This window comes from Corvus moneduloides, chromosome 27 (assembly GCF_009650955.1).
Source record: "Corvus moneduloides isolate bCorMon1 chromosome 27, bCorMon1.pri, whole genome shotgun sequence".
Taxonomy (NCBI): domain Eukaryota; kingdom Metazoa; phylum Chordata; class Aves; order Passeriformes; family Corvidae; genus Corvus; species Corvus moneduloides.
In genome coordinates, this window is record NC_045502.1 from 2,494,589 (window position 1) to 2,504,597 (window position 10,009).

General features: G+C 46.0%; 1 protein-coding gene across 2 annotated transcripts in view; it reads right to left on the reverse strand.

Annotated features, from left to right (window-relative positions):
- PPP2R2A (protein phosphatase 2 regulatory subunit Balpha) overlaps positions 1–8,860 on the reverse strand; it is a 36,200-nt gene extending 27,340 nt beyond the window's left edge. The window contains exons 1-2 of one of the 2 annotated variants that reach the window (XM_032091993.1): positions 8,779–8,860; positions 6,255–6,329 (exon numbers count right to left, since the gene is read on the reverse strand). In XM_032091993.1, coding sequence (XP_031947884.1) covers positions 6,255–6,329; positions 8,779–8,785 — 82 coding nt within the window. In that variant the 5' untranslated portion in view covers positions 8,786–8,860. Of the gene's footprint in view, positions 1–6,254; positions 6,330–6,948; positions 7,001–8,778 lie in introns of those variants that run through there. The other variant, XM_032091992.1, reaches the window with a different exon arrangement.
- Positions 8,861–10,009: the final 1,149 nt, after the last annotated feature.

Genomic DNA, 10,009 nt, shown 5'->3' on the forward strand with positions numbered 1-10,009 from the left:
ATTATTGTGGGAGCACAGTGCTTCCTACAGATGAAAGGACAAACTGGAGCCTTAACTCGGTACCATCAGTAATTGATGTTTTTGCTGCAAGAGGCACACACAGAGCAGATTTAATTGCACGCACACTTTACCAGCAGCTAAAACAAAGGTGGCCTAATTCTGCAACACTTAAATGTGAGACAATACATCAGTTTAGGTGAAGACGAAACCCCGAAGAAGGGATCCATTTTTCAAATCATATTAAGACTGATAAGACATGATAAGAGAAGATTACCATTTGTCAGATTATCTTTTTAAAGTGCTTTACAGTAAAGCAATCAGTAATAATCCACCTCCCATTTAAGTGGTATTATTTCCTACAACAACTTCAAAGAAACTGAACTGCAGATATGAACAAGCTGGTTTTACTAACAGACCTCGAAACAACACTGAACAAATCTCATTTCCACAGACTGCTTGTGTGGACACAGCAGAAAACCCACTCCCATGGGTACCATAAAAAAAATCCATCACAAAATAATTCTGATACTGTAACAGGGATTTTATTGCGGGCCTGCAGATAGCACATGTTCAAAGTATGGATCTTGAACAGCAAAGGTTTAAAGTCCTTTTTAGCAGCTGATTTTACCCTTCATGGTAGCACAGCACTCAGAGATCAATCAGGGTCTTGTGTTGCCTGTACATAAAGTCCTACAAAGAAACCAATCCTCTTCCAGAGCTCCTGTTGTTCCTCTGAGCCACTCGATCACTCTCCACACTCTGCTGGCATAAGCACATGCAGAGCTCTGAGAACCACATCAAGGTTCAATTCAGCTGAAAAATAATCCAGTGAAAAAACACAATTTTACCAATTTTTCAGCTGGATCAGCTTTCCCAACAAGTTCACTGTGCACCTAGGTGAACACTCGTGCCAGCAGAATGGGAAGGAGTGCCTCTTTAAGCAGAAATGCTGCCAAACATGTAGCTGTGGCCTAAATAGGCAAGTTAGGGAGAACAGAAAGAAGGGGGGAAAGCAGACAGTACAGCTTGGAACACCCAGCTCTTAACTCTTCCTTCAGCTCTGCATCCACTGTCATTTTAAATCTTCCAAAATACATTCCATGAAGCTACAGCTACCACAGAACCCCATTCCTAGAGTAGAAATAGCCAAACCAGAAGCATTTAGGTAGCACCTTTAAAATTAAAATCTAAAAAGTTTCACAAAGCTGATCCAGAGTTGTAACCCACCAGGATTGCTGCTGACAGCCCAACTTGTATTGGTGTGTACTGTGGAGTCTGATGGCTTGATCACTCCAGCACTGCATTTCCAACACCAAAGCCGTTTTACAACTAATTTTTAATTTAAGACAGAGATTCCAAGAACAGCAAAGCCTCACAGAAGGGAGGGAACAATCCCTGACCGACAAGCTGAAGTGCCCCAGCTTCCAAACCCATGCAAGAAAGAGGACTGAATTACTTCTGGGGAGCTGAACAGCCACTGCCTATTTATCAGTCTGCTAAATGCTCTTTGTTTTGGGGGACTGCACACTTTAAATGCACACTCTAGTCCATCCAGAGCAGCAGTTCCTAGAACACAGTAGCCTATTTCTCTAGATAGTCAGTCATTCTCTGAACAGCTGAAGAGCTCAAATACAGAAGCAGACTCAGGAATACAGAACAGGACTATAACCCTGGGTCTTTTTTTTTCCCCCATCTACAGCATATTTCAAACTACCTCTTCAAAACAAACATATTACTAGGCCTTGCTCCTTGTAAATCAAGTTACCTCATGAGCATAGAGAACATAACCACAGCCCTCAAAAGCCCAAATTAGCTTCCCTCCCACAACTATACCCCAATCTTTCCTCAGCAATATTATTGCAACCTCACTGTCACTCTTTTTCTCTGAGAGTTTTTCTCCCCTCCCTTTCCATCAATCCTCATTAAAAAAAAAAAAAAAAAGCCCAGATTGTAATAAACTGCTTTTTTATAGCCGTCCTTATTCCTGTCTTCTCTTTACTCAGAAATAACACTTTTCATGCATTCAAGACAAACTACCATTGCTGAAGCAACATCAGTCCTCATTGCTGCTCTGCAATTCTGAAATCTGTCACAAATAAGTATCAAACTACACTTGACAGACATAACACACCTAGAACCAAACACAGATAGCACTCCTGAACAAAGGAAACACCCAATTTTGTTCCAATCTTTTACCACACACACGCTGGGAACAGAATTTTATCTGTTCATCATTTTCAACCTAAAACAGACACAGCCACGTTTGGCTCTAAGAGGAGACATGAAGCAAATCACAGATAATTCACAAAGCATCACAGAATGGTTAAGCATTAAAATAAAGTCAGTAATTAACACCCACAGCTGATATTCAGGTGCTTTTTTGAGGTGCTTCTTTCAATTTGGGCATGAAACAGTTAAGCAACATGTCAAAGATGAGCAGTAATCACTCAGGGTTAAAGCTTAGGACTTAAGTTCCTGGCTCCCAGCCTTGGACCTGGACTATCAGACTTTTACATATCTTTCAATTACACCTGAAAGAACATTGAGATAGAGCAGCTTGACTATTCTCCTTCTGCTGAGCAATTAAAACAAATTTGACTTAATTTGTTCTGAAGTACAAATTCACTCCATTAAGCAAGTGTGTAGTTTTCAGAGGCAGTTTAAACTCACAATTCTTAGTTGCTCCCAACTGCAGTTGCTACTGTGCCACATTTTGAAAAACAGCAAAAGTAAAACCAACAAAACTGATGCTGAAAAATCTTTGTAATCCTTTTCTATAATCATTCCCATAAAGGAAACTTCCACTAAGAAAACACTGGAGTATTTCTGGACAATTAAGTCTCCCTTGCACTGAAACCGTGATGGCACAGAAGAAAGAAATCTGTGCATTACAGACACTTTTGATAACCTGATCACTGAACTTATCACAAACAAGCACTCCCTGTTCTCCACCCCAGAAGTCCTGTCTAACCCTCCCTCTCCAGAGCACACAGAACAAGTTGAACACAGATATGTTGTAAGACTGGGCTCCAGCAAGACAAATATGAAACTAAGAAGGGAGGAAAACTATTTCAGAAACAGAGGAAGCACAAACTACAACAACCTTTGCCCTCATAAATGGGCTGCTAAATCACTAGAAGGAAAACTTCTGCCATCAGTTAAAATTAAGGACCTGAGTTATAATGAAGCTGACACTGAGATTTCAATTCATAACCTGATTTCTGTGCTTAACTGTGATCTGACATGGCCAGGCCACAGTTTATAAGCAAGGATAAATTCCATACATACCAAGGGAAGAGAGGCTACTTCTGCTCCTCACATTCACATTCTTAGTAGAAAAGCTTCGCCACAGCAGTGACTCAGGCAGGCCCCAGATACAAGTTTAGTGCCATCTTTCCCCAAGCTTTAGTGACAACTTCCCCTGTCACATCCATCCATCACACAGTGCTTGGAAAGCCAGAAAAATCTGTGTATCAGAGTTCACGTTTCAGCCACCAAAGCCACCAAATATCCATTTTGTAACAACCAGCTAGCCTGGCCCAAGTATCTAAAGAACTATAGGTTACCATGTGATGGGACGTCTGGAGGTCAGGTCTGACCTTAAATATACTGGAAGCTACATAATAGCATTCTTGACAGGCTTTTAGAAGTTGCTTCAACTGTTACTGTATTAAAAGTGTCCAAAATGTTATTCTCCACTGGCCTGTTTTATAGACAACACTGCAGGGAAACCATTGGGTTTGTATCCCACTGATTAATGCAATTAAATGATGTAGTTTTCCTGGTTATCACTGCTTTAGCTTAGTTTAAGACAGCTTTCCAATGTAAATATTGCAACACTGGGTTACCAACAGGAAGAAAACAGAAAGTGAAACTCCCATTTTTTCCAGGTTTCTTTTCTTCACTTTTAGCGAAGTTTCAGCATTCCACAACAAACTGGTATTTAGAATTTGAGCTCTGCAGCCATTTAAAAATCAGATCTCCACTGCCTTGTACTCCTGTACACAAATTGGTACTGTGCTCACCACAGGCATGACTGGAGTCCAGACCTGTTCTCTGGCAGACCACAGTGGTTAAAGAGTCATTGAAGCTTCAGACAGTAAGATTTCCTTGGGCCTTCACCATGGGCCTGCCCCAAGAAAGCATATGGAAAGGCAGGAAACAAAAAAAGTCCTCAGACTGCACTTGGGCCCACTGTCAATTTGTCGTTGGGTATTCCAAAAGACCAGAAGCTGCTGCTCCAGTTGGTGCAAGAACCACACAAGGCTCCATGTCATTAAAGTGACCCTTCAAGCCAGAAATACTGCTAAGAAATGGAAAAATGCAACCACCTTGATACATAAACCTTCCAAGAGAGTCACAGCGAGACATTATGATGCATAACAAGAAATCAATATATACAACTGCTTTCATCAACTTCCAGTATGGATTGTGGGAGCCAAATACATGGGAAGAGGAGAGAATTTCAGCACAACAAACTAATTACAACCAAGTATAACATCAGTAACACTTGGGACCTCTCTCTAGACAGCTCAGTTTCACAACATCTTGCAGTATATTACACTTTGTATCTCAAGACTCATCCTAAGTCAGGTATAGCTAACAATGAAACAGAATTTCTCTTCACTCTTTGGGTCACAGAGGCTACATTGTCCATAAAACAAAAAATTGACATTCTTACAATGTTTTGGAAACCCACCTGCCTGGCTAGCTAAAATGGAAGCCAGTTAATTCCCTCAAAAGCTTCCCTGAACTCCACCCCAGGATTCCAGCAGTGCTTGATGCAGCTCCCAGCCTGGCAGGAGGCACAAGGCCAGCAAGGCACCTTTCGTAACACCAAGTGCAACACTTAAAACAGCTCAGTCTGTCCTTCCTTCCTATTTCCTCACTTCTGCATTTCCAGATCCCTGCAAAGGCTACTTTTCTATACCTATATATAAGTTCATTGCTACTACAAGCATATCAACATGTCTATTTTAATTAAGAATTATTTGCAAGCACCACAACTTCACCACAACTTCTTCAATACTTGTACTTAATTAAGGATTTAGTTTAATAGTAAATAAAACAAAGGTTACAGAATTTTGTATCTGTCAGGGAAAAAGTTATACCACATTTTACAGCACTTTAGAGTTCAAGCTTTAAAACCTACTTCCTGAAGAATTTAAAATTAAACTCAAAATTGTTACAGCTTTCTCATTTCAATAAAACATATTTCAACTTGCAAACAACAGAAGCCTTACACAGTGCATCGTCTGCCACATGCTGCAGCTAATAAATAAAAACAACTCAGTTATGTTTGTACTGATCTTTTCTTTTGGCCTTTGGAAGCTAATCTGAACCACATGTCAAGCAGGGAAATAATGGCAACTGTAGTTACTGCTTTTCTAAATATAACATAAATCTCACTTGTAAGTCAGAGCATTCGAGATATGCAAAAAAAGAAAAAACTCCAGGAATTACATAAGTGACACGGCCAACTGCTGGCAAAAGAAAACTTTTAACTCACGATCTTAAAGGGTGCTTTGTGCAAACAGGACTTTATGGCCAAAGAAATTCAGAAGTCAGGGGACTTTTCCTCAAGAACAATCATGGAAGAGATTCTGCTCTCCAGCACAGAGAAAAGCACCATTCTTCCAACAATCCCAAATCCAAGGAAAAAAAAAACAGTACAGTTTTTGCAGTGACAGTCAGAGGCAGCCATCTTAGTGTAACATGACACTTGTCACTGTCAGCTTGGAAAAGTTTTAGACAATTTCCAGGATTATTTCAAACCCAAACCCGCTCTTTACATACTAAGTGGGCATGCACAAATATTCAGATTTCTTCCTCCTCTTGTTAATAGGAGCTGGAAAGATTGGGACAACTACTTTATCTAGTACTTAGATCTTCAAAGAGTACAAGTATTAATTAATTCTCACAACACCTCCTTGTGGAACGCAAGTATCACATTCCCCATTTTGCAGATTAAGAAAAAGTAGAAATCAAAAGCCGAGTGGCAGAAAAATCTTAATCTTAGAAAACAATTTCAGCAAAAACAGTTAAGAAGCCTGAACTTTTTTATGAGAGTGCTGAATGGTACTTTCAAATCACAGTTTAAACCTGAAACTAGATACGGCAATGCACATGAGATGTCCATTTGCTTTGCTCAACTTGCACACAGTAGCGCTGGGGTATTTCACTGATTGCATCCACATCTCCCTGCCTAAGGAATGGTTAAAAAGTCAGAAAACAGTAAAAAATACCACTCTTACCTTCTGCTACATCATCATCTACAGCGCCTTTCACCTGAGAAAAACACCACTGAATGTCATTTCCTCCACCAGCTCCTAAAAAAATGAAAACAATTCAGTAAAAACGAGCCCCCCCAGAGCAGCAGCGCAAGCACACAATGGTTCCAGATTGCACATTTCAGAGCCTGTGCACGCCCACTTCCTCAGCAGTGCTGAGGCACAATCACACACCACCCTCCCCACCTTTTTCCTTTGGATATTGTTTTTGTCGACCTTCAATGCAGCGTTTGTCAAAAACAGGGAAGCACAAGCAGTGTAAAAGCTTCTCTCACCCAAAACTCGCTGGACTAAGCACCATTAACTACAAATTTAAAATTCAAGTGCACAAGCGGCTGTGTTTCACATGAAGCTTTTTCCTACTTGAGCAGTCAGAACCCTCCCAACATACAAACAACTTACATATAAACTATCAGAGCTGTGCATTTTTAGAAAATTTCAATTTCCTATCCAATACAAACCAAGCACACAATTCATTTCCTCCTTTCACAAACCCACTGCGCAGACCCTACACGGTCAAGGCTAAAGAAAAAGAATTTTACCACAATTTTAGAGTCACTTCGCAGAAGTAATGAAAGCGATTATCAGCCTGAAAAGAAAAGCAGCAAATCCGAGCAGAAAAGCAAACAAGCAATCGGAGGGGAACAAGTTCTACTACCATAGAAAACGGATCGGAGAGAAAACTTCAGGAACATTACTGCCTCGGCGGAAGGCAGTGATTCATTTGAACCCTGCCACCAAAAAACACACCAAAAATCACCACCCATTTCTTTTGCATTTCATTCTGAGCAAATCACTGCAGCGCTGAGGACATACAGGAAGAGACAGAAATGGGCTTGCCTCGGTTGGTTGGGGTTTTTTTTTTCTTTCCTCTCTTTTTTTCCAAAAGCCACTGTCAAAATGGAACTTTTCCTCCACACAACTCAAACCGGCTGAGCAACAGATGGCATTTACACATTAATCCCAAGCCCTGGTAGGGCTTTGGGGATAACAAAGAACACAGAAGAGACTCTTCCCAGGTTAAGGTGGGGGGGAACTCAAAGAGAAGGAAATCAGAAGCCTGAAAATAATCTTTCCAGAAAAGACGAAGCACCTCAGAATGAGAAGTCCTGGAATACAGTACAGTTCGCATTTTTTTGCTTGCTTTAGATTCTTCCCTGAAGGATTACAGACATCCAAGCTGCAGAACCTGAGAAGGTGAAGGCAAGCAACAGCACCCATTTATGCAGGAGATGGCAAAATGCTTCGCCCCCCACCATTTCCCAAAAATCCTACAACCCATTTTCTGTACTCTCTTCAACCTCTTCATTTATCTTTTAGCAGCTAGCACCATGGAAGCACTTAAAGCAGACAACTTGGAAAGAATCACTGCTCCTGCTACTTCGAGCTAAAATCCTCTTTTTCATACAATTTACTTGAAACAAGTTGGCACTTTTTTCCCCCCACGACTAAAATGGCAAGAGGAGGGTGGAGCGTGTGCATATGGTGTAGGGGGGAAAGGCAAAGCACAAGCCTCACAAAGCCTCCCATGCTTTGCACCTCCACATGCAAAGCACTGAAAAGACAATTCATGTGCAGAGGAGGGGGGATGAATAAATTTCCAAACGAAGAAATCGCAAGGAAAAGTAAGAGGGAAGAGATCCCTTCTGCACACACACTCTCTCAGCCTACCAAGAGCACTTCGGGATGCGAAATGGGGAGCAAGCAGTGGAAGGAATGGGAAAGAAAACACAGTGAGACTTGTGCTGTCTAATTACACCCTGTGCCAAATTTTACTGGCATTTGCAGATGCTCAGAGGCTGCTCCCTACTGAAGGGTGCGACTGCACTCTGGACACCGCCTGCACCTGGAACCTCTCGGCAGGGCTCCTGAGAAACAACCACAACCACCGACCCCAAGGCCTCAACGGGGAAACTCTTCACCAGAGCGTGTAGTGACAGGACTAGGGGGAATGGCTTCAAACTGAAAGACTAGGTTGAGCTCGGATATTGGGAAGGAATTCTTCCCTGTGAGGGTGGGCAGGCCCTGGCACAGGTTGCCCAGAGCAGCTGTGACTGCCCCTGGATCCCTGGAAGTGTCCAAGGCCAGGTCGGACAGGGCTTGGAGCAATCTGGGATAGCAGAAGGTGTCCCTGCCCATGGCAGGGAGTGGAGCTGGATAGGTTTTAAGGTCCCTTCCCACCCAAATCATTCCACGATTCTACGAAAAGGCAGCAGACCCACCCTGCCTGCAAGCTCCTCAACTCCAAAACACACCACTTCCCCCTCCACCTTGCTTCTTCCATGGCTTTTTTTTTTTTTTTTCCCCCCGAGAAGGGAGGGAAGGAGGGGTGGGTGGGAGCAAAGCACGAATTCCCACAAGGGAGGATAAAAAAAAACCAGCCCACAACCGGCAAGGCGCAAGCGAGGCGGCATAGGAGAGGCGGCCGGGAGGCAGCGGGGAGAGCCCCCCGAGCCATGCCGGGGCAGGGGGGGCAGGCTGCCCTTACCTGCCATGTTGTGCTGGCGATAGCGGCCGCGGCGGGTCGGGCGGAACGGGAGGCGCGGGCGGGGCGGGCGGCGCGGGGCGGGCGGCGGCGGCGGGCGGCGATGGCGGCGGATGGAGGCGGCGGCGGCGGCGCGGCCGCGGCGGGGCTGGGGCGGCCCCGCTCCGGCCCCCCCGGCGGTGAGCGTCCAAAATGGCGCCGGCAGAGCTGGGGGTGACGTCAGCGCGGGGCGGGAGCGAGCCACCCTGAGGAGGGCGGGCGGGCGGCGCCGCCATGTCTCTGCTCGGCCGCTGCCCGCCCTCATGGCGGGGCTGCTGCCCCTCAGCCCGGCATCGATCGGCCGCCCTCAGCCCAGCCCTGCCCGCCCTCACGGCGGGGCTGCTGCCCCTTAGCCCGGCATCGACCGTCCCCATGGCGGGACCCCGTCCCGCATGGCGGGGCTACCAACCGTCACTCAGCTTGGCCCCTGCCCGCCCTTATGGCGGGGATGCCGCCCCCTCAGCCCGGCATCGATCGGCCGCCCTCAGCCCAGCCCTGCCCGTCCTTATGGCAGGGCTGCCGCCCCTTAGGCCGGCATCGACCGCCCCCATGGCGGGGCTGCCGACCCTCACTCAGCTCGGCCCCTGCCCGCCGTCATGGAGGAGGTGCCGCCCCTCAGCCCGGCATCGATCGGCCGCCTTCGTGGAGGGGCTCCGTCCCTCATGGCGGGGCTGCCGCCCCTCAGCTGGGCTCCTGCCCGCTCTCAGCCCTTCCACGCTCCGCTGTCTGTTACCCGCTGCCCGCCGTGCTCCCCTGCAAGAAGAGCTTCCTTCATTGACCCCTCTCCCCGCAGGACTCGCCCTCTATGGAATTGAATATCCCGAGTTGGAAGGGACCCACCAGGATCCTCGATCCAGCTCCTGGCCCTACACGGACACCCCCAAAATCCCGCCCTGGGCATCCCTGGCAGCGCTGTCCAAACGCTCCTGGAGCTCTGGCAGCCTCGGGGCCGTGCCCATTCCCTGGGGAGCCTGGGCAGTGCCCAGCACCCTCTGGGGGAAGAACCTTTCCGTGAAAATCCCTTCATGTCTCTCAGAACATCTCTCCCTCACTTGTCCTTTGGTTTTGGGTTTTTTTTCTACCCCGCTTCCCTTTGCTCCCTTCTGCCATTTCCCCGTGCAGCAGCCACACATAACCTGTTTGCTTGCGCATTTTCCACCCCCTTGGATGCTTTCCACAACGTCCAGGGCTCCGT